Source organism: Microtus pennsylvanicus, chromosome 9 (assembly GCF_037038515.1).
Source record: "Microtus pennsylvanicus isolate mMicPen1 chromosome 9, mMicPen1.hap1, whole genome shotgun sequence".
NCBI lineage: Eukaryota > Metazoa > Chordata > Mammalia > Rodentia > Cricetidae > Microtus > Microtus pennsylvanicus.
Window position 1 is genome coordinate 39,620,979 of NC_134587.1, and position 22,543 is coordinate 39,643,521.

The 22,543-nt window shown below is 53.3% G+C and overlaps 3 protein-coding genes across 5 annotated transcripts; 1 reads left to right on the forward strand and 2 right to left on the reverse strand.

Annotated features, from left to right (window-relative positions):
• The first annotated feature begins 5,212 nt into the window (after positions 1–5,212).
• On the forward strand, positions 5,213–9,874 carry Clic3 (chloride intracellular channel 3). Of its 2 annotated transcripts, none has more exons than XM_075985411.1 (6): positions 5,213–5,317; positions 8,028–8,137; positions 8,215–8,340; positions 8,472–8,578; positions 8,659–8,834; positions 8,918–9,874. In XM_075985411.1, the coding sequence occupies exons 2-6, from the start codon at positions 8,082–8,084 to the stop codon at positions 9,074–9,076; spliced, it is 624 nt and encodes a 207-aa protein (XP_075841526.1). In that variant the 5' UTR covers positions 5,213–5,317; positions 8,028–8,081; the 3' UTR covers positions 9,077–9,874. The 2 variants fall into 2 exon arrangements, with proteins under 2 accessions (XP_075841526.1, XP_075841525.1); XM_075985410.1 differs by lacking the exon at positions 5,213–5,317 and adding an exon at positions 7,183–7,269.
• Paxx (PAXX non-homologous end joining factor) lies at positions 9,873–11,461 on the reverse strand. 2 transcript variants are annotated; one of them, XM_075985413.1, is made up of 7 exons: positions 11,185–11,461; positions 11,053–11,113; positions 10,841–10,890; positions 10,559–10,749; positions 10,403–10,459; positions 10,165–10,249; positions 9,873–10,088 (listed from the first exon to the last, which is right to left on the reverse strand). In XM_075985413.1, the coding sequence occupies exons 1-7, from the start codon at positions 11,307–11,309 to the stop codon at positions 10,070–10,072; spliced, it is 588 nt and encodes a 195-aa protein (XP_075841528.1). In that variant the 5' UTR covers positions 11,310–11,461; the 3' UTR covers positions 9,873–10,069. The 2 variants fall into 2 exon arrangements, with proteins under 2 accessions (XP_075841528.1, XP_075841527.1); XM_075985412.1 differs by having other exon boundaries at positions 9,873–10,092; positions 11,185–11,452.
• A 7,244-nt stretch (positions 11,462–18,705) lies between these two features.
• Positions 18,706–22,311, reverse strand: Ptgds (prostaglandin D2 synthase). The gene is made up of 7 exons (XM_075985415.1): positions 21,972–22,311; positions 21,083–21,222; positions 20,899–20,975; positions 20,102–20,218; positions 19,814–19,915; positions 19,280–19,340; positions 18,706–18,828 (listed from the first exon to the last, which is right to left on the reverse strand). The coding sequence occupies exons 1-6, from the start codon at positions 22,089–22,091 to the stop codon at positions 19,321–19,323; spliced, it is 576 nt and encodes a 191-aa protein (XP_075841530.1). The 5' UTR covers positions 22,092–22,311; the 3' UTR covers positions 18,706–18,828; positions 19,280–19,320.
• Positions 22,312–22,543: the final 232 nt, after the last annotated feature.

The following is a 22,543-nucleotide window of genomic DNA, read 5'->3' on the forward strand; positions in this document are numbered from 1 at the left end:
GGAAGGGTGGGAGTGGCCAGGGGGCCAAGGTGCTGTGTCCCGTGGGCTACAAAAACTGCAAGCCCACTGCAGTCCCCAGAGACTGGGCCCAGAGCTGGTACCTAGTGGGTGGAGGTTTCCCTGGCCACAGAGGCCAGGCAGGAGCAGGAGGGTGAGCATGTTAAGGGCCAGAAGCGAGTGCTTGATAGTCTTACGGGGAAGCAGAATTCAGTGTCCAGCACCCGTGTGGGTTGTTCCTAACCGTCTGTCATTACAGTTCCAGGGATCTGACTCCTTCTTCTGACTTTCAGATACCCACACACATCGTATGTACACACAGACATATGTACATACACATAATTAAAAATTGACTCCAGGACTTTGGAGAGATGACTCAGTGGTTAACACTTCCTGATCTTCCTTCCATAAGACCAGAGTTTAGTGTCCATCCCTCATGTCAGGTGGGCCACAACCACCTATAGCTCTAGAGGATCCTGTGTTCTCTTCTGGCCTCCTCAGACACATATACATATCACACACACACACACACACACACACACACACACACACAGATCCCGAATTCCAAAAGAAAATCCAGAGCCTGGTTCCCAGGAGCCAGTGAAGTGCACTAATTCCTGTCCTGAAGACAGGGCACGAATTTGGATGGACTGCTTTAAGCTTCTGAATTTGTGACAACTCTAAGGTGTACCCTACCATCTTATTTCTGAAGCTTCCAGAACAGTTGCTAGAAAAGAACAGTGTGCACCCTGGGTCCTCTGCACAAGCTCGTGATTTGGAACACTCTTTTGTTGTTGTTTTTTCAAGACAGGGTTTCCCTGTATAGCTTGGCTTTCCTGGGACTTGATCTGTAGGCCTGGCTGGCCTTGAACTCACAGAGCTCCACCTGCCTCTGCTTCCTGAGTGCTGGGATTAAAGGCATGCGTGTGCCACCATGCCTAACCTATGGTTGTTGGCACAATCTGTAAATACCATTCTTGTGCTAACCCATCAGAAAGTAGTAAGTAGCAGCCCAGAAACTCGCAGCTGCTCCTCTCCCCCGAGTGCGAGGACTTCTCTCTGGGGACAAGGACAGTGCTGACACCCCAGTCTGGGGCATGTCCTATGTAGCTATTAAAAAACACTCCAGGACACAGGAAGCTGTGAGGCTACCACCTTCCCCACCTCAAGCCCAGTAAGGCTGAGGAGCTGAGCAGGCCTAGAAGGAACAGAAGTGTCGGGGTGGCCAGTGACTGGAAGCTTCTTCTGTAAGAGCAGCCGCGGCCACAGGCTGGAGGCCAGTCTGGACAGCCATGTGTGCAGCCTGCAGGGCTGCAGGGCCATCACTATTACCCTGACCCTTACTTTGTCCCAGATCACCCATCAACCAGCCGAACAGTGACCCAGCGCCCGCCAACTCCGTGGTCACTGGAGGTGGCCTGGCCTGCAGTCAGGATACTGAGGGACTCACTTTCTGCCATTTTCCATCTGATATTAGCGAAATACCAAGGTGAAGAAATGAGCTTCGTAGGACACAGTGTCAAACAGGAAAGAGCAGCGAGGTGGCCCAGTTTGCTTCCTATGGCTGTCTGTGGTAAGCACCGCAACCAAAGAGAACTTAGGGACAAAAAGATTTATTTCATCTTTTTGTCATTTTGGGAGTCCAAGGTAGAAACCTGCAGGCAGAAACTGAAGCAGAGGCCATCGAGAAACACGGCTTCCTGGCTTGCTTTCCATGGTTTGCTCAGCCTGCTTTTTTATATGATCTAGGACCTGTCCAGGGATAGCACCACCCACAGTGGGCTGGGCACCCCCTTATATCAACCAGAAATCAAGAAAATGTCCCACAAATTTGCCTACAGGCCAGTCTAATGGAGGTGTTTTCTGAATTGAGGCTCCCTCTTCCTAGATGACCCTGGCTTTTGTCACTAACCAGCATATTAGGTTCAGTGGTGATACCTGTAGCCCCAGCACTCGGAGGAAGATGGGGGTTCAAGGAGGCTGTGGGCTGCAGAAGACCCTGTCCAAAATCAAAAACAGGAAAGAAAGAAAAAATCTCCTGCCTCTAGGACCAGTTAGAGTCGTCTTTTCTTTCCTTTTCCTTTTTCTTGGTTTTTCCTTGGTTTTCGAGACAGGGTTTCTCTGTGGCTTTGGAGCCTGTCCTGGCACTAGCTCTGTAGACCAGGCTGGCCTCGAACTCACAGAGATCCTCCTGGGATTAAAGCTAGAGCTGTAGTTTCTTATGCTACAGGCATCTCTGACACAGTCTCTCACCTTTTTCTTCCTGCCCCTCAGCCAGGACAGGTTTGGTCAGTGCTGAGATCTGGGTGGATCTGATCATTTCCTGGGTCAGCTGCAGCTGGACATCTCTGGGAGGAATAGTGTGGGCTGTGACATGCCCACAGCCAGGAGTCCTGGTGATGGTGGCAGATGACGGCCTATTCTGGAGCATCCCACTGGGAGAGGGACCTTTCTCTCTCTCTCTCTCTCTCCCTCCCTCCCTCCCTCCCTCCCTCCCTCCCTCCCTCCCTCTCTCTCTGTACTTAATTTTTAGTTTTTATTTTCATGTGTATAGATGTTTTGCCATGGGTATTGGGTTCCCTGGAACTGTAATCATAGACAGTTGTGAGCTGCCATGTGGGTCCTAGGAATTGAACCCCGGGTCCTTTGAAAGAGCAGTCAGTGCTCTTAACAATTGAGCCATCTCTCCAGCTGCAAAAGTTCTATCTTTTTTTGTTTGTTTGTTTTTGAGACAGGGTTTCTCTGTTTGTTTGTTTGTTTGTTTTTGGATTTTCGAGACAGGGTTTCTCTGTAGCTTTTGGTTCCTGTCCTGGAACTAGCTCTTGTAGGCCAGGCTGGCCTCGAACTCACAGAGATCCGCCTGCCTCTGCCTCCCGAGTGCTGGGATTAAAGGCGTGCGCCACCACCGCCCGGCTGAGACAGGGTTTCTCTGTATAGCCCTGTCTGTCCCGGAACTCTCATTGTAGACCAGGCTGGCCTCAAACTCACAGAGATCCACCTGCCTCTGCCTCCCAAGTGCTGGGATTAAAGGTGTGCTTCACCACTGCCTGGCCAAGGAACCTTTCTCTTTCAGCAGAGACAATGAGGTTGCCCAGGGCTAGTGACCATTTCATTTTCTGTGTGTTAATTGGCATTCTCAGAGTCCCCTCTGCTTTAAAAATTGTGTCACTGTGGACCTATGCACTAACAATTGTGTGTGTGTGTGTGTGTGTGTGTGTGAGAGAGAGAGAGAGAGAGAGAGAGAGAGAGAGAGAGAGAGAGAGAGAGAGAGAATGAATGTGTGTATGTTTAGGCCTGTTCGTGGCATGATTTTGGAGTTGAGAGAGAGGGAGAATATGAGTGTGTGTGTATGTGTATGAGTGTGTGTGTGTGTGTGTGTGTGTGTGTGTGTGTGTGTCTGGGCCTGCACATGCCATGATTTTGCAGTTAGTTCTCCTTCAACCAGCAGCTCCAGAGGTCAAAGGAGGGTTGTTAGGGTTGTGTTTGAATGCAAGTGCTTTTGACCACTAGTTCATCTCTTGGTGGCCATTACCTTTTGTTGTTGTTTGTTTTTGAGACAGGATCTTTGTGGGTAGCCCAGGCTGCCTGTTTCCTAAATTCTGCCTGGCTTGGCCTAGTCTGTGTTCCTTTGTTCTGCTCTGAGCTGCCTCTGCTTTCTGGACCATATACATACAGATCAGCCCTTCCTCTCTTCCCCTCTGGGCTTCTCTAGCAGCTCAGAGGGCTGGGGGCCCATGGAATTCTTCATAGTTCTGGAGACCAGGAGTCTAAGACCAGAATTCTCTATGTGGGATCCTGGCCGGTCTCCCTGGTAAGATTACAGATCCTCCTCATGAAGGCTTCACCCTTATACTCAGATCGGCTCTGATAAGCCCCACCTCCTAACCCTTTACCATGGCGGTGAGGGTTTCAGCAGCACATGAATTCTGGGGAGACGGTAGAGCCCTTTGGGGAGATCAAGGATCTTGGTACCACATCTAGGTATTTTCTACAGGAAGAACTCAAAAGTATTTGAGCACATCCCTACCGATACTCAAATGTGCCCTAGCCCCTGCACCCTAACCCCTAGCAAGTTTGTGTCTCCTTCAATATAGAGCTGTTGGGGGCCAGGTATGGTGACACCTATAATCTCAGCACTTGAAAAGTGAAGATAGGAGGATCAGGAGTTCAAGGCCAGCCTGGGTTATACGAGACCATATCTTTATTTTTTTAATATTTATTTATTTGTTTGTTTGTTTGTTTATTATGTATACAATATTCTGAGGGCACCAGACGTCATTACAGATGGTTGTGAGCCACCATGTGGTTGCTGGGAATTGAACTCAGGACCTTTGGAAGAGCAGGCAATGCTCTTAACCTCTGAGCCATCTCTCCAGCCCCGAGACCATATCTTTAAAAAAAAAAAAGGTTGAAACTTTGTACAGCAACAGGATTTGTATAAGAGACAATCTTGATTGCATCAGGGAGTCAGGTACAGCAGAGAGACATGAGCCAGTCTTGGGTCTAGCAGCACCTAGAAGGTGTTCTGTATGTAGTAGAGATTTCTGGGCAAGGTCCTATGGTCTGTTTAAGTCATGGGGTCAGTTAAGGTGGGTAGCATTACATCTTTTGGAAGGTAGGTATTGGTGGAGTTGGGATTGAAGGGCCCTACACGTTGAGGAATTGCTCTACCTCTGAGTTAGCTGTACCCAACCCTTTTACTGTGTTTCTCTGTTTGAGGCAAAGCCTCACGCAGTCCCTCTGGCAGGATTTATCATCCTCCTGCCTCAGCATCACCAGGCCTGGCTGCTCTTCTCATTCCTTTAAAATGTTTACAACTGTTGGGCGCGGTGGCTCACGCCTTTATTCCCATCACTCAGGAGGCAGAGGAAGGTGGATTGGAGCTACCTGGGTTCGAGACCAGCCTGGTCTACAAAGAGAGTTCCAGGACAGCCAGAGGTACACAGAGAAACCCTATCTCAAAAAAAACCAAATAAACAGATATCTTAAAACAAAATAAATCAATAAACTATTTACAAGCCGCACACAAGTGCACATGGTGTCTGGACAGAGCCAAAGTTGGCGTGTTCCTGTCGGAAGTTGCCGACAGACGTCTCCAGCTCAGCGTGGGCCAGCAGCGGCTCATAAGCTCACGTGCTAACGATGCTCTTTGTCGGTTCTCTGTGTTTTCCTGTTGGTTTGCTGTGGTTGCCGTACAACGAGAAGAGAGACTGGGGTTAGGGCAGGCTGGCTCTACTAAAAGCCGGAGGAAAGATGTGTTTCAGGCCTTCCATGACTCCTGAACTTTGCTGGGCGGTCTTCCGTCATCCTCGGAGCACAGGTGTGTCATCCTGCCCTCCTCTGCCATTGTGTTCACAGGATGTTCTGTGAGCCTGCCTGTCTCTGTGTGTTCAAATCTCCCCTGCCCCCAGGCAGGCTCTCTACCCCTGGGAAATACCTGAGCTACAATATTTCTCCTTTGAAAGGACATAGTCACATTGGATTAGAGCCTACTGAACGGTCTCATTTTCAATTTGATTGTCTCATTAAGGACATTATAGGTCCTAGGGATTAAGATTCCAACACATGAAGCTTTGGGGGGAACACGACAACCCTGTACTACCAGGCTCTGTTGGCATGCACATGTGGGCCATCTCCTATCCCATTCCTTGTGAGGGACACAAGTGGTGTAGCGACGACCCCCGTGTCTGTGAGCATGAGAGCAGAGCAGTGATGACTCCTCCCACCCACGGCTGACACAGGACATGTCCACAGCTCTGCTCGGCACGGTAGAGCCTGCATCACTCTGCCCTGTTTCTTGAGATATGTTTGCTTCTTTTTCTCCACATCACCGCCCATGTTGTCTGTCCACTTCACCTTTTCTCGTGCATTTATAAAGGGTAGCTTTGCAGAAATAGGTAAACTCAGGGCACGTCCGGTGACCACTGGCAGTTGGGAAAGGTTTCAGGGGCTACTGTACTGTCTACAAAGGAGAGAAAACCACAAAGCAAAAAGCCGGCCATGTCAGTGAGAAGCCAAAATACAGCTCTAGGAGTTAAGGCGAGAGTCGGAGGAGAAATTGGCACAGAGTCAAGCCCCACGGATGTCAGAGCTACATTCTACCTGTCTGGGAGCTCCACTGAGGCCTGGGAAGTGACCAGACAGGGCTAAGGAAGGGGGGCACCTGGGACAGCTGAGGCACTGGCCAGAGGCAGGCATGAGAGCAGGTGAGTGGGCAGGAGCCACCTTGGCTACACTACCCAGCCTGAATGGCACCAACCTACCAGAGAGGGGGAAGCAATCACCAGGTCCTGGTCTTAGCCGTGGGCAGAGCCAGTCCTCTGAGATCACGTTCTGAAGACCAAGTCTGGAGGGCTGGCTGCCTGATAGCAAACGCAGGCAGAGACACAAGGAATGCAAGGCAAAGCGCCCTGTGGACCCCAGTGGGCTCGGAAAGCCTGAGGGAGCCGCAGGTGTGTGCTTGGTGGGGGTCAGATCACCCTGGCCTTTTCCTTCCCACCGAGGATCCCCAGCTCCTCTGCCAGCAGGTAGCTAACCCTTGCTGGTGCCATCTGAAGGTTAAGAGCAGGAAACCCACTCTGAGCCTGTGTGGACGGGATGGTGGCATGGAGTCCTCTGCCCAGGTGGGTTAAACACCAAAACCAGGTTTATCAGCCGGCCAGCCAGGAACATGTCAGGAATGTGGGCCCGCCCTGAGGGCAGAGGACCCTACCTAACTGGGCTTTGTTGGAGGGAGGGGGCATCTCTTCCTGAACGGCTTATCACACAGATGGGGAAACTGAGGCATTTCCCACTCATCCCTACTCCCTGGCTTCCTGGGATAAGGACTGGACAATGGAGATGTATGTACTTCAGGGTACTGAGATCAGCGTGGGCAGCTCCAGTTCAGAGCTGTCCTTCCCAGGCTAGTAGTCCCCAATGCCCCTGTCTCTCCTCTCCCGTCTGTATTCACCTCGCTGGCCCCATCACAATCACACTGAGGCTTCTGCTGTGAGTCAGCTTGCTATACTCACCGCCAGTCCTGAGACTCAGGCTCCCTGTGGTCACTGTTAAGCACGGACACCCTGCTCTTATACAGACAACTGGCTCTGCCCTGGCTACCTATCTGCTGCCTAGGTGGCTCTGTGGGGCGGGCCCATTGACTGTGGGGGGTGGAGCATCCAGAGAGACTTAAAGAGCTCCCAAGGCACACCCTGTGTGTGCCCTGAGCTGCTGCCGGATGCCTCAACTCCTACCATGGCCGAAACCACCAAGCTCCAGCTGTTTGTGAAGGTTCTGGGCAGGCCGGGCTGGAGGGGGTGTTCTGTGTTCTTGTGTAGGCTAAGGGGTGGGTCTTCCTAGGGGTGTCCCCCCCCCCCCGTGTTGGGCTGAAGCTGCCCCACACAGGGCTGAACAGAGTCAGGCAGCCTGGGGGAGGAGTTTCCATATGGGAGGGGGATCAGATAGCCTGGGTCTCTAAACCTTGGCTCCTATACCTGGCCCGGCCCTGGGAGAAAGCCCCATGGTGGGGAGCTGTCAATCCGGTAGCTTGCACCAGACATTTATCTAGAGATTCAAGTTCATGTGCCAGGAGGGGGTATTGCCAGATAGCTCCATTGGCTCTCAGGCCAGAGCTCAGATCTGAGTGCGGGCAGGTCCTGAGCTCCTCTTTGGCCACTTCCCTGAGCTGAGTTGTTAGCATCGATACCTAGTTGTGTGGGTTAATCACCTAGAAGGCTCTCTGGCTTACCCCACCCTGTAGCCAGTCTCTGTGTCTAGAACTCTCTGGTGCTGGAAGAAAAGGTTGTGGCAGGACCCTAAGTTCAGGCCCTGTCCCTACCTGCCTCCAAGTTCCCGGCTTCCCCTGCTTTCCCCATACCAGGGCTCAGGTCAAGGGCCCTCTCTACACTCTTGTAGATGCCAGGCCCAACCAGGCCAGAGTCCTAGCGTGCCTCCAGAGCCAATGGCAGTGGGAGGCAGGTTCCCACCCAGCCAGGTGTCAGGATTCCTGGGTCTGCTCCCAACCCAACACCCCTGCTCCACCCACCCAGGCCAGCGAAGACGGCGAGAGTGTGGGACACTGCCCTTCTTGTCAGCGGCTCTTCATGGTCCTACTCCTCAAGGGTGTGCCCTTCACCCTCACCACAGTGGACACACGAAGGTGAGACACGGCCCTGGACCCCCCCTGGCTCCTGCCCACCTCGGGCCAGCCACCTCCCTTCTGCCTGGTGTCCACAGGGCACTGGATGTGCTGAAGGACTTCGCGCCAGGCTCGCAGCTGCCCATCTTGCTCTATGATGGGGATGTCAAGACAGACACGCTGCAGATTGAGGAGTTTCTGGAGGCGACGCTGAGGCCACCCGAGTGAGCACGTGATGGGGCGGCAAAGCAAGGATGGGACTCCCTGGGGGACGCTTGGGAGAATGCTTAGGAAGGGTGTGTTGAGACGTGGTGTGAGGATCTGACTGGAGTTCTCAAACCACTGCCACTTACAGCTTCCCTAGCCTGGCACCTAGGTACCGGGAGTCCAACACGGCAGGAAATGACATCTTCCACAAGTTTTCCGCCTTCATCAAGAACCCAGTGCCTACACAGGACAATGGTGAGACCCAGCCCAGCCCTGACAGGCAGGAGGGTTACCCAAGGCCAAGCTTAAGTCCTTACTGCGCCATTGCTCCCAAGCCCTGTGTCAGCAGCTGCTCCGGGCCCTGACCAAGCTGGATGCCTACCTGCGCACCCCACTAGACCATGAACTGGCACAGGAGCCACAGCTTCGTGAGTCCCGGCGCCGATTCCTGGATGGTGACCAATTCACACTGGCTGACTGCAGCCTGCTGCCCAAGCTGCACATTGTGGATGTGAGTGGGGCGCCAGCTGGTAGGTGTGGGGAGAAGGGGCGTCACGTGAGGCCCTCCCTCATCACACTCTGTCGTACCCACAGACCGTGTGTGCACACTTCCGCCAGATGCCCATCCCCGAGGACCTGGGTGCTGTCCGCCGCTACCTGGACAGCGCGCTGCAGGAGAAGGAGTTCAAGTACACGTGTCCCCACAGTGCAGAGATCTTGGCAGCTTACCGGCCCGCTGTGCACCCCCGTTAGCCCCCCAACTCCATACACTCCTCTGAGGCCTATAAAGGCATCTGTGCCCCCAAGTAAGCGTGTCCTGAACATCCAAGTGGCCAGAGGCCCACAATTACGCCAGCCCAACCCCACGGTGAGAAACACAATTCAAGATGACAGCCTAAAATGACGGGGCAGGAGAGTCCGGCAGGCAAGGCACAGCTCCTCCTCCTCCTCCTCCGTGGTGCTGGCTCAAAGGCCTGGGGCCGGCAGAGATCTAGGAGACTGGATTAGTCTCCCAAACCAGTCAGGCCAGAGCTGGGCGGGGTGCCCTGGATGGCCAAGAAGGGTGGGGAGAAGAGCTAGCTCCATGGAGCTCAACATCCGGGATCCCGGCCAGGTGGGTGGGGGCAGGCCTACATTCCTTAGCCCCACCACAGACTGTGGGTCAGCCCATCTCCTCCTCTGAGGGGCTCCCACCATCTGATGCTCTGTGGGTGTCTTCCAAACACGCATCTTCCCCAAGACAAGCCCTCTGTGCATCTCTGTACGCGCAACAGGTGTGACCTGCCCTGCGTGGGTGGAGCTTAGAAGCGTGGGGCGGCACTCCAAGCCGTAGGGAGTCCTAGCCCTACCAGGCAGGGACCTTTTCAGCTTCTGGGCTGGCCATGCAGAAACAACATAGACAGTCTAAGAAAGCTCTACCCTAGACCCAGCCAGGAGCGCCTCCTGGGTGCACAGAGCCTGATGCACCTGTTTGCCCCCTGGGCTCCACATCAAAAGGCCCTTCTCTGGCTTCCTCCCCAAGGCGGTTCCTCACCAGTCGAGTCTGGCCTAGCATTTCTCCCCAAGAGAGCAGTTTATTTAACCAGGAAGGGATGAGAGGCGCTCCTGCCCAACAGCAAGACCAGTCGGTGGAAGTTAAGCAGTGGCTTTCTCTGGTTGGTGGGGGTCTTGGATCTACCCCTTTCCCTGTAGACAGGCTTCTGGCAAGGACACAGGTTCTGCTGTATCTTCAGGTCTCATCGAAGTCTACACCACCAGCTGGCTTCTTACTAGAAGACAATGTAGGTAACGCACAGAGGAAAGGGAGGGGACCAGGGTAGGAAAGACATGAGGGCAGGTACCTTTTGAAGCCAGGGTTGATGAGAGACTCCCCTGGACACCGTCTCCTGACTCCAAGTCCAGAGCTGCCTCTCTGGTGATCAGGTTCTGTCAGAAAATCAGATCAGGGAAATCTTGAGCCCCAAAGAACCCTGAGCAGAACTCTGTCCACTCTGAAAGATTCTCTCTAGAACATGGGGCACTGGGGGAGGCAGTTCCAGAGAAAGCCCAGTCAACCTCCCTGCTAGGCCAGCCTCTTACCTGGTAAGAAGAACTGAGGGCCCGCTGGATGGGTGTTCTTCCTGGGACTAGTCTCTTCTGCAGCCGGGAGAAAGCATGGGGCACCCCACTCAGTGCCACAAGGGTATGCGAAAGCAGGTCCCCGAGTGAGGGTTCAGGTGCCCACGTACATCCTACCTGCCAGCCGCTTCTCTAGGTTGTACACACGCTCTGCCAGGCTGAGAGTCAAAGCTTGGAGCTTAGGCGCTGCCTCTGGGCTGGGCACCTTGGAGAGGTCAAAGGCTAGTGCGGAGGTGTCCCCTGAAAGGGTCATCGAGGCCCTATCCTCTTGCAGGCTTACAGTCACTGCTTGTTGCTGGCAAGCTGCCCTAAGTAGAGAGACAATGGTGTTATGGACAGGACGTGTGTTAACCCTACCCCAAGTTCCTCACCCACATGGCCTCTCTAATTGGGACTCACCTGAACCGGGAAGGGATGTCCTCGGTCCCACTTAGGCCAAATCGGGTTTTCTACTGGGAACACGGAACTGTCACTACCTGCCTGGGACCCTGGACCCACAAGACGCTCCAAACTGCCCAACCCTGGAATACTATTAGGACCACAGGCAAAGGGGCGGGGCGTAAGGGGTGCTAGGCTCCCAGATGTCTCCCATCCCCAGCGCGGGTACGCACGAGCGTCGCCAGGCTGTCAGGCGAGAAGCAGGTGCTCCAGAGCTCCGCGGCGTCCGTCACACTGGGCGGGAGGGGCTGTCAGGCACGGCGCCCGCTGCGCTCCCGCACCCCACATCCCTAGACCCCACTCACTAGAGGTTGAAGCCGCCGCCGTCCCCGTCTCCGCTGTTCTCCGACTCACAATAGCACACGAAGCGGGGAGGGCCCGAGCCTGGCGGCAGAACGCACAGCGGCGGCGACAGCGGCGGAGGGGCCATGGCCGCAAAGCGGTTTCGCTGCAGGAACCTAGCCAGCTGTGGACTGAGGGCGCCTGCGCAGAAATACGGGCTCGGCGATTCGCAAGCTCCGGAGTCCGCTCGGGGCGGAACTTCTGGTGTCAGGGGAGACGGAAGGACGAGGCAGCGGGGCGGGGCGGTACCTAGGGCTCCCAGTGTTGCTGAAGATCAGGCCCGGCGCGCAGGCCCGAGCTAAAGGGCGGGGCTTAGAGCGTGGGGCGGGGCTGGAGGCACCTGGAGGGCGGGGCTTAGAGCGGGGCCGGACTAGAGGGCGGGACTTAGAACTTTAGTAGGCTCCTTTTTTTTTTTTGGGCTTTGGTTTGGTTTGTTTGTTTTTCGAGACAGAGTTTTTCTGTGTAGCTTTGGAGCCTGTCCTGGAACTCGTTCTGTAGACCAGGCTGGTCTTGAACTCTGCCTCCCGAATGCCAGTATTAAAGATGTGGGCCACCACCGACCGGCAGGGCCTCACTTCTTGTGCCTTCTTGCGACCCTGCTCACATCTGCCACTCTTCAATCCTGGTCCTCTTTCCTAAACATTCCCCGTGGACTGATCCCGAAGGCCTCCCTTCATGTCACTTTAGATACAAACACACCTCTTTTTTTTAAAAATATTTATTTATTATGTATACAATATTCTGTCTGTGTGTATGCCTGCAGGCCAGAAGAGGGCGCCAGACCCCATTACAGATGGTTGTGAGCCACCATGTGGTTGCTGGGAATTGAACTCAGGACCTTTGGAAGAGCAGTCAATGCTCTTAACCTCTGAGCCATCTCTCCAGCCTCAAACACACCTCTTTCCAGGCTGAATTGTAACAAACCAAAATGCAAGAGTGAGTGCAGTACGTTGGGTAGACAGTGCAAACAGTGAAGCCTCCCTACTCCAATACCCTCCCATCATCTGAACTGCCCACCCCATCCCCCCTCCCTTGCTACCTGCCGCCTTAGCCTTGAGGATGCTTTGATCAACACAAGATCTGTTGGAAGAGATGGATAATCAACAGGGCAACACTCGGGTTGCCTCAGAGTGCTGGTCAGAATCCACAACAGGGGCTGTAGGATATGAGCTGATGTTGTTTGAGCTGCTATGGGCAGAGGATGGAGGCCTGAATGGCGGAATGGGAACAGAAGCCTTCCCAAAGCTGTGTAAGAGGGCTGTCATGACCGTACAAGAGCCCCATGAGAGCGGCTAGTGACTTTGCGAACTGTGCTAGCATATTTGAAGAGTTCAGTCAGCCAAACACACCCCAGTTCCCACTATTTTCTAGTCTGCTCAGTCTGCTGAGACTCCTGTCTCAGAGCCTTTGTGTGGGCTGTTTATGTCCCCAGAACTGTATACTAACTACCCTTAGCTCTTTGCTGAAACAGCATCTTTTGAAAGAGTGCTCCTGAAGCTCTTCTTAGAACATTTCAGCTCTGCCCAAGTCTCTCTCCGTCTCTCCCACGTCATTACTTATCTTCCCTGCTTGTCCCTGTGGTTTTAGGATTCTCTAGGACAGCCCTGATGTCTGCTTGCATTTCCTCCCTCAACTGACCCCTCCCAGAAGCTGCACCTAAAGTCTTGCTTCTGCTCACAGGAATATGGCAGAAGTGATGGCTCTGTCATTTCTCCCAACTGTATTGTATTGCTCACCCAACACAAGGCAGCTGGTGACGCCTTTGACTAGCAAAGGATGAGGCCGGTCAGTGCTAGCGAGGGAGCTAGAAGGCAGAGCCATGCAGAGCCCTGTTCAGCCACAGGTCTGGGAGACAGCACACTGCATCCCCTTCCACTAGAGGGCCTGCATCAGACCCAGAGATAAGACAGCTTATTGTCCTAAACTGCTAAATTCGGCAGTGATTTGATCCTCAGTCTCCTCTGAAGCCGCTGGCGTTTTGTGGTGGTGGTTGTGGGTTTTGTTTGTTTGTTTGTTTACCAATTTTGTGTCTTCAGTGCTTAGGCAGTGAACTAGGCCAACAGTGCATGGCAATGGCCCTGACTATGCTGGGGGGTGGAGGCAGGGTCACTGTTTGAACCAAGGAATATTTTATGTACTTTAATTTTTAAATTATGTGTGTGTGTGTGTGTGTGTGTGTGTGTGTGTGTGTGTGTGTGTGCGCGCGCGCGCGCCTGTGTACATGTGAATGCAGGTACTCGTAGAATCCAAAAGAGGATGTCAGATTCACTGAAGCTGAAATTACAGGCAGTTGTGAGTTACCATATGGGTGCTGGGAACTGAACCCCGGTCCTTTGGAAGAGCAACGACCACTCTTAAGTATTGAACTATCTCTCTATCCCACTGAACCAAGGAATTTTGTTTTGTTTTGTTTTGATTTTGTTTGTTTTTCAAGACAGGGTTTCTCTGTAGCTTTGGAGCCTTTCCTGGAACTAGCTCTGTAGACCAGCCTGACTTTGAACTCCCAGAGATCCGCCTGCCTCTGCCTCCCAAGTGCTGGGATTAAAGGCGAGCGCCACAACCACCCGGCTACGAACCAAGAAATTTGAGACCAACTCCAGCAGCAGCATATCAAGACCCAACATGTCAAGAACACTCCGGTTAGGGTGGAACCCCATTGGCATCCAGGGATTTTAAACATTAAGGACAAGATTTTACATAACTTGTAATACTGTTATATGTAATTTGACATACTTTGTTTCTGGTTGAAGAACCGGCCGAGGGTTGCCCCTTGTGGCCATACTAGGGTGGTGCGGTATACGACAAGTGAACTAACTGCTGACAGCGGGGAACTGGACTCCCAGGACCCAGGGCTCCTAACCCCAGAGGAAGGGTATGGTGTCCTTGAGGCTACAGAGGGCACTTTGCTTTTCCCCACTGTAGACCCTTTTGGGAGTCCATGGAGGTGAAGCCAAACTGGCTGGAGGAAGACATGACTTGTCCCTGTTGCTACATGGCCTATGAGATCTTCTGTCTCTCCTCTTGGCCTATGGCGAGGCTGAATGACCACAGACAGGACATTAATCAAGTGACATCCCCAGCTCAGGCGACATTTCTCAGTAAACACCTCTGAGGTTGGGAACTCGGGGTTTTGGTGGGCTGACTGTACCTTGCCCAAGCCTTGCAGGCGCTGTGGGCATGGGTGCAGATGGGAGCAGGCTTTCCAATTTAGTAGGCCCTTCCCCACTGTCCAGACCCCAAGCCTTCATATTAGTGACAGGGCTCACCACTGAACAAGACCTGGAGACCAGAAGGTACTGGGGCATTAAAGGGGTTGACTGACCACTGGAGTGCACACACAGAAGTGTGTGAATGTGTGTGTATGGGTATGTGTGTGTGTATGCATGTGTGTGCACGCGTGTGTGAGAGTGTGTGTGTGCGTGTGTGTGCGTGTGTGTGTGCATGCTTATTTTCTCTGTGACCTCTCATCGCAGTCAGCCCCAGCCCCAGTAAAGAAAAATAGTCTGGAAAGACAGGAATTTCTTTTTTGGACTTAAAAATTTCAAACCAACGAAAAAGCAGAAATAATAGCATAATGATCCCCAGATGGGAGAATTATCAACATTTTGACAAACTTAAAATCATCGTTTTTTAAAATTTAATTTTATTAAATGTTGAAGAACATGTACATTACAGACAGCCATCAAATTTTCCAGGACAATTGTGTCTTTTCAGAACAGCGGCGCTGTAGGGCACAGTGGTACACACTAGTAAACCTAGTGAGAAAGACTGAAGCCAGAGGACCTCAGGCTCAGCTCACATAGACAACAGGGCCCTCGCACATGCATGAAAGATCAAATAAACAGGACTACATTGTCCTGTATAAGCACAACAGTAGTACTCTTGCCTTTGTGTGTGTGTTGTATGTATCCAAGTGAACACACATGGAACATGCACATGTGTACACATGTAAACAGAGACCAGAGGTCAATACTGGGTGCCTTCCTCAATCATCGTCCTTATTATCATTGTTTTACATGTTTATCTATTTTATCGTGTGTGGGTGCATGTGTGCCATGGTGTGCATGTGGAGGGCAGAGGCAACTTGCGGGAGTTGGTTCTCTTCTTCCATCCTTGGGTCCCAGGAATCAAAGTCAGGTCGTGGGACAAGTCAGAAAATACTGTTACCATCTGAGACATCTCAGCAGCCTTGTATTTGAGATGCTTGAAGGTTGAATCTGTCTGCAGTGGCTCCCAGGGCACATATGCGGCAGGGTGGGTATGGCTTGCCACAGGTAATTGCAGTCTCAGGCCAGGAGCTTCTGGGCAGCTAAGCCAACAGTACTGCCCTTAGGTTGCGTGCTGGAGACTACAGGATCCAAGAAGGACCCTCAGGCCTGCTTGGGTCTTCCTCCTGCAGAACCAGGGTTCCACCCTTTCCCTGCACCCAACCCTGCAGGAACTGCCCTGAGGAAGTCAGCTCATGTGGTTGGGAGCCTCAGGTCAGTCCTTGCCTCTCATCACCCACTCTCTGCCTTCCCCTGGGAAACGCCGCTTCTGCCAGCTTCTTCAGACATTTACTGTGCTTGGGGACTATAGAGAGAGACCAGGAGCTCTTTGGGGAAAGACCCAGCTCATAGGCAGCACAGCAATGGGCCTCCCGGGTGTCTGAATCTCTGGCTGCAGAAGCAGCAGCAGGTGTAGCCATTCCCCAAGCATGACTGACGGTGAGGGTGTCGTGGGCTGGGTGAACTGCCTGGAGCTACGGTGACCATGCCTTCCTGTCTGCTCCATACCAGAGACCACCCCCAGTGCAGTCCTAGGTTGGGGTGGGGTTTGGGGAGGAAACTCCAGGCTCAGCTATGTCAGTGTACCGGCGCACTGATCTGTTGAGAAGGTCCCCTTCTGCATCTCAGCTACTAATAGTCTCCTGTGTGTCTTCCTTCCCCTGGCCTGGACAGACAAAGGGTGGCCTCTGGCACGTCTGTCCTGGATTGTCATCTGTAGGGTAACTCTGGCTTATGTGACCAGTCTGGGTCTTCAGAGTCCTGGCTCCTGCAGCCCTGAGCGGAGTTGGAGGCAGCGTTCACCTGACATGGGTGCAGGCCTCCTTGGGCTGCCAGCTGATGCATCTTTTGTACACCTTCAGGAAACATCTGTAGGGTACGGACTGAGGGTAGGCAAGGAAGGTCTTGAGCGTAGATGGGCAGGAACAAAGATGGGTAGGGTTGTTGTCTAGGTAGCGAGGTGCCCCAAGTCGCGTACTCTAGGTCATGTACGCTGAAGACCACCCTTCCCTAGGTAACTGCATTGTTACAAAGAAAGAACAGAGCACATCTGCATATCCTGACCACCACATCTGCGTATCCCGATCATCACATCTGCACATCCTGACCGTCACATCCACACATCCTGACTACCACATCTGTGTATCCTGGCCATCACATCTGCACATCCTGACTACCACATCTGCATATCCCGACCATCACATCTGCATATCCCGACCATCACATCCACACATCCTGACCACCACATCTGCATATCCCGACCATCACATCTGCATATCCCGACCATCACATCCACACATCCTGACTACCACATCTGTGTATGCTGACCATCACATCTGCACATCCTGACCATCACATCCACACATCCTGACTACCACATCTGTGTATCCTGACTATCACATCTGCACATCCTGACCATCACATCTGCACATCCTGACTACCACATCTGCACATCCTGACCATCACATCTGCACATCCTGACTACCACATCTGCACATCCTGACCATCACATCTGCACATCCTGACCATCACATCTGCACATCCTGACTACCACATCTGCACATCCTGACCATCACATCTGCACATCCTGACTACCACATCTGCACATCCTGACCATCACATCTGCACATCCTGACCATCACATCCACACATCCTGACTACCACATCTGTGTATCCTGACTATCACATCTGCACATCCTGACCATCACATCTGCACATCCTGACCACCACATCTGCACATCCTGACTACCACATCTGCACATCCTGACTACCACATCTGCACATCCTGACTACCACATCTGCACTTCCTGACTACCATATCTGCACATCCTGACTACCACATCTGCACATCCTTACTACCACATCTGCACATCCTGACCACCACCCACATCTGCACATCCTGACCACCACCCACATCTGCACATCCCGACCACCACATCTGCACATCCTGACCATCACATCTGCACATCCCGACTACCACATCTGCACATCCTGACTACCACGTCTGCACATCCTGACCACCACATCTGCACGTCCTGACCATCACATCCACACATCCTGACTACCACATCTGCACATCCTGACCATCACATCTGCACATCCTGACTACCACATCTGCACATCCTGACCATCACATCCACACATCCTGACTACCACATCTGCACATCCTGACCATCACATCTGCACATCCTGACCATCACATCTGCACGTCCTGACCATCACATCTGCACATCCTGACTACCACATCTGTGTATCCTGACCATCACATCTGCACATCCCGACCATCACATCTGCACATCCTGACTACCACATCTGCACTTCCTGACCACCTATTAGGATGGCACTGAGCTATCTTAACTTCAAAAGAACCAAACAATCACCTCTTGAGCTAGGATGTGCAACTATGCTTGTCAAATCTCCAAACTCTTGTTTGGATTGTCAGACAAGGTGGAAACAGGCCTGCATTTTTCGGTCTCCACAATTCCTTTTTATTAATTTTAACCTCCACAGGTGACCTAGCCCAGCCTAGGGACACTCCAAGGAGGTCAAGGAACAAGCTAACCAGCAGAGCCTACAGCACTGTGGAGGATCCTCGGGGCAGAAGAGCTAGGATGGCTTCCTCTGAGTGGCTTTTGTGTCCCCAAGATGCCCTGAGGTGGCTGTCCTGTCCTAGGACACTGGGATAGACCACTGATTGACTTGCTCCTGACTCTACATTCCCTACCCCAGGGGGTCAGAGTAGGCAGAGGGTCAGGCAGCCTCTCCTCAGCCAGCTCTATCCATGGGAAGCCCGGATGCTCATCTAGTCCCTAGCAAACAAATGGCTCCCTTTTGTCCCTCCAGCTTTATTGCCCAATCCAAAGGGTCTAAGCTTACACCTTGAAAGTTCATGGGATCTGAGGCTCCCTGGAGGCTTTTCCTGTTTGAAAGGCTACTGTCAGGGCAGGAGTGGACACATGTCTAAGGGATTAGCTATTAAGTGACTGACCTCCCCCAGCCCAGGCCTGCCTGTGGCTGGCAGCTCAAAGGGGCTGTGGCCAGAAGGGTTGGGGTATGTGGTGAGGTGGTGAGGTTGAGCAGGGCAGGGGCTGAGTCCAGAATATCCCTAATCAGAGCTGCAACAGGAACAGACACCCCGCTGGTTATCACATTAAGATATTTATAAGAGGGGCCCGGAGCAGCCCAGGGACCTGGAGGACACATAGACGAGAGACAAGATCTGAATTGCTTTGGACTTTATTCCTCAGTCAAGACAAGGCTGGAGGGTGTAAAGGCACTTTGGGGAGCCAGGGCTGGGATCTCAAGGGTGACAGAGCAAAGGAGTCCTGAGGGCCAGATCACCTGGACAGAAGAACAGAATCCATCAGGGACACAGGCATGTCCTTGTCCTCATGGGGCCCAAACTGTACTTCTGGCAAGGGCCTCCTTCTGGAGGATTCCTCCAGAGTCTATGGTCCCAAAACCTCAATTTTGGCACAAGTGAAGAACCCTCTGACTTGGCATTTTCAACCCTGGCCATTCCCTTTCCTGATCTTGCCCATTCCGGTTCCTTGGAGGCCCCTTCTGTAGGATGAGCTTCAGAGAGGAAGCTCCTCCTCATTCTGTTTGGAACTAGGCTCCCACACCCTTACCCTTTCCCCATGAGCCCTTGGCCATCAACCCTACCCTAGCCATTGGTATTGGAACTGTCATTTCTTCTGTCTCACCTGGACCTTGTTCTGCTTGGAGAGCTGCGTCCCCACCGCTCTGTGGTTATGTGTTGTGACGGTAAATGAACAAGAACAGCACTTACCGAGTGGAGCCTGCGCAGTGACTGGCTTCTCTCACCCGTTTTTACTCTTGAATGCATTTATCTGCCAAGAAAGAAGCCCAGGGAAGCAGTCAGGGTCAGGCTTAGACCCATCGTCACCAGGGCTTTGTGTTTCTCCCGTGACTCGAAGAAGCCTCCCCCAAGGTTATGGAGAGTTCGTTTTGCTGAGGCCCCAAACTTCAAACTCTATCCCATCCCGGCTCTACAGTCTGTTCTTCAAAACACAAGGGATGGTCTCTAGCCATCAGCTCTTTCCAGTGACACCCCTAAACCTCTATCTGGGGGACTGGCAGACAGAGGTACTAGGTACCCACCAGGAAAGGGGTTCCCAGTAAAGGGGGCTGCAGACAGAGGTGATGATGTTGGAACAGACTGACACCCGTTTATTTCCTTACAGTCCCCTGGGCTAGTAGGTGGTAGGGCAAGGCCACGCTCTGCGCAGTCTCCCCTCACCCTGTGGCAATCAAAGCACTAATCCGACTATAATTCCCTCCCCCGCATCTTGGCCTCACTCACCCGGTGGGGGTAGGAAAACAATGTCCTCCTCTGTGAGGCCCAGGGCCTTGCTAAAGGCGGTGAATTTCTCCTTCACCTTGTCCTTTACAGTCTGGGTTCGGCCTGGTAGATAAAGAAGGGGCCAGCCTCAGGAGACAGAAAAGCCTCCATTCTGCCCCCTCAGCTGTGTCATGGGGACCACCTGTTTGGTATGCTCCCCGAGGATCAGGTCTTGGTCTTCCTCCGGCCTCATGCCAAGCCTCTAAGGGGTCTCCCCTGTGTGGGGGCCTGGTGGGGTATGATACCTACTGTAGAGGGTGGCCATGCGGAAGTCCTGGCCTGGGCCCTTGGTGCCCCTGCTGAACAGCAGTGCGTACTCATCATAGTTGGTTTCCACCACGGAGACGGAGTGGATGCTGCCCCAGTCTGGGAACCCAAGAGAAGACTCCGGTTGGGATACATGTCTCCCACAACTCTGTCTTCCTCTATGGAAGGGGTGACCTCTGAAGGCTTCACTGTAGGAAGGGTCTCAGGCCTGTGTCTCCCAGGACATGTCCTCCCACAGTCTCTTTGACTGCCTCCCTTGTCCCTCCCTAGGTGGCCACCTGCCAGTTTCTGGCTTCATGCCTGCACAGTCCAGGAACACTGTCCCCAAACTACAAGCCTTGGGGACAAGGCAGAAAACACTTAGGCTCAGAAAATCTGGGTTTCAATACAGCCAGAAGGAGAAGGAAATAAGGTTCTTGCTGGGAGCCATAGCTTAGGTGAGGGCTGGAGAGAGGTCCATGGGTAGGGACTGTTGAAGCGTGGGTAGGATTTGCTGCCACTTGGGCAGCAGAGAACTGGAAAATTCCATTTGGGCAGGAAAGGGGCCTGGGAGAACCATGGGTAGGCTTCAGGGAGGACATGGTCCCCAGAGAGAGGTCTGTGTGTCCCCAACACCTACACCTGCCCTGTGTGCCTAAAGCAGATTCACAACCAGATCTGTCCTTGGATGACTGACCCTGGTGGCGTGACCATTATCTCCACAGTTTTCAGATAGGGGGTTGTCCAACCTGCCGGCAAGGACCTCAGAATTGACCAAGATCAGGAAGCGGCTCACTCACGGGGGCTGTTGTAGTTGTATTGCCCGGGAACCGCTGAAGCCTGCAGTACCATGATCTTGGTTTCACACTGGTTCTTCCTGTGGGCAGATCACCATTGAAGGAAGGAAACAAGCCCCAGGATGTCCCTAGACAATGATGTGGGGGCTTTGGGATCCCAGAAACTTGCCACACCCCATTCTCTCACCTGAGGAAGGTAGAGGTGAGGTTGAGGCCGCCGTCTGTGGAGGGAGCTACCACCGTCTTGCACATAAACAGTACCGGTTTCTTCTCCCGGAACCAGCTTGAATTGGAGGCCAGCCCTGCACTGTACCAGCGCCCCAGGAACTGCAACCAGTGGATGCCTAGGTTGGCAAGGCTCCATGCCCTTCATGAGCAGACCCTGTGGGCTTCTGGTTCTTCCTCCTCCGACTCGCCCCTTGCACTGGTCCTGGTAGCATACCTACCCTGGACAATGCTCATCCACACCGCTCCCTCTCTAACAGGCCTGGTCCATTGTCCCATTGAGGAGGTGGGTAGCAAAGACCCTCCCCTCTTCCCCAGGAGGTTGATGTCCTCATCCCAGCCCCCTAGGGGGTGGAGTGGGTATCAGAGCAGGCCACATTCCTGGAGGAGTCAGATGGACTAACCAGGCAGAGTGCCAGCAGGGTCCCAGCCAGCGCCAGTGCATGAGCATACATAGCTAGCAGTGCCCAGCACGTCCAGGGGTTCACTGGACAGTCAGTGCTAGCCAGTGCGCAGTCGTTCTGGGACTCGGATGTGTTGACCTGTGCTTGGGCATGTCCCAGGTGTCTTGGGCTTATAGGGGGATTGTGTTTGGAAACCACGAACACCATGTGGCTCACGTTTGCCAGTGTCCTCGGAGGAGAGATTGGATGGGATGATGTGGCTTAGGAGGGTTTCTTTTCAGGCCTAGGTAACCGGCCAGCCCCCCCTCTCCCTCAGCTGGCTCAGGCCTCAGCACGTCTGAGAACATGGAGGAACAATCACGTTCTTTTATGGGACAAAGCCTGTCACGGAAAGTGCTCATTGACCTGAGGGTTCTGCTGTCTTGGGGTGGGGTAGGGGAACCTCACCTTGTCTTCTTGAAAGTTGGGCTGCACCGAGTCATGGCTCTCACCCTCAGCTTGAGTCTGTGGGAATCCCAAGAGCCCCAGCAGGACCAGCCCCATCCACAGCATGTGAAGAACAGCCATTTCCCTGGAGCGGAGCAGGTGTCTGGGCCCAAGGCCAGCAATGTAGGCAGAGCAAGGAAGACTGTGGGCAGAAGGAGCAGAGGGCACTGTGGAGACCCCTATTTATGAGCCAGGCTTGGCCTCCACCCAAGGCCCAAGGCCAGCCCACTGGAGGCTCGTGATGCTGGCGTGAGGGAGGGAGGCTGCCCCGGCTGCAGCCTCATCAGCAACAGGGCTGGTTATGTAAGAGGTTCTAGCTGAGCCCCGCACCTCAGTGGAGAAAGGGCAGGTCACGACCGGGAGAGGACTCTCTGCATGCCCCCACTCCCCACCCTAGTCCCAGAGACAGAACTGGCCCAGACCTGGCCCCACTCCTGTCAAGGCCCACATACCTCAGCAGTGGATGGCCCTGGAGGTTACCTTGGTGCTGCGCTGCTGCTGGGAACCTAGTCACTTCCCACCTAGGGCTGGGA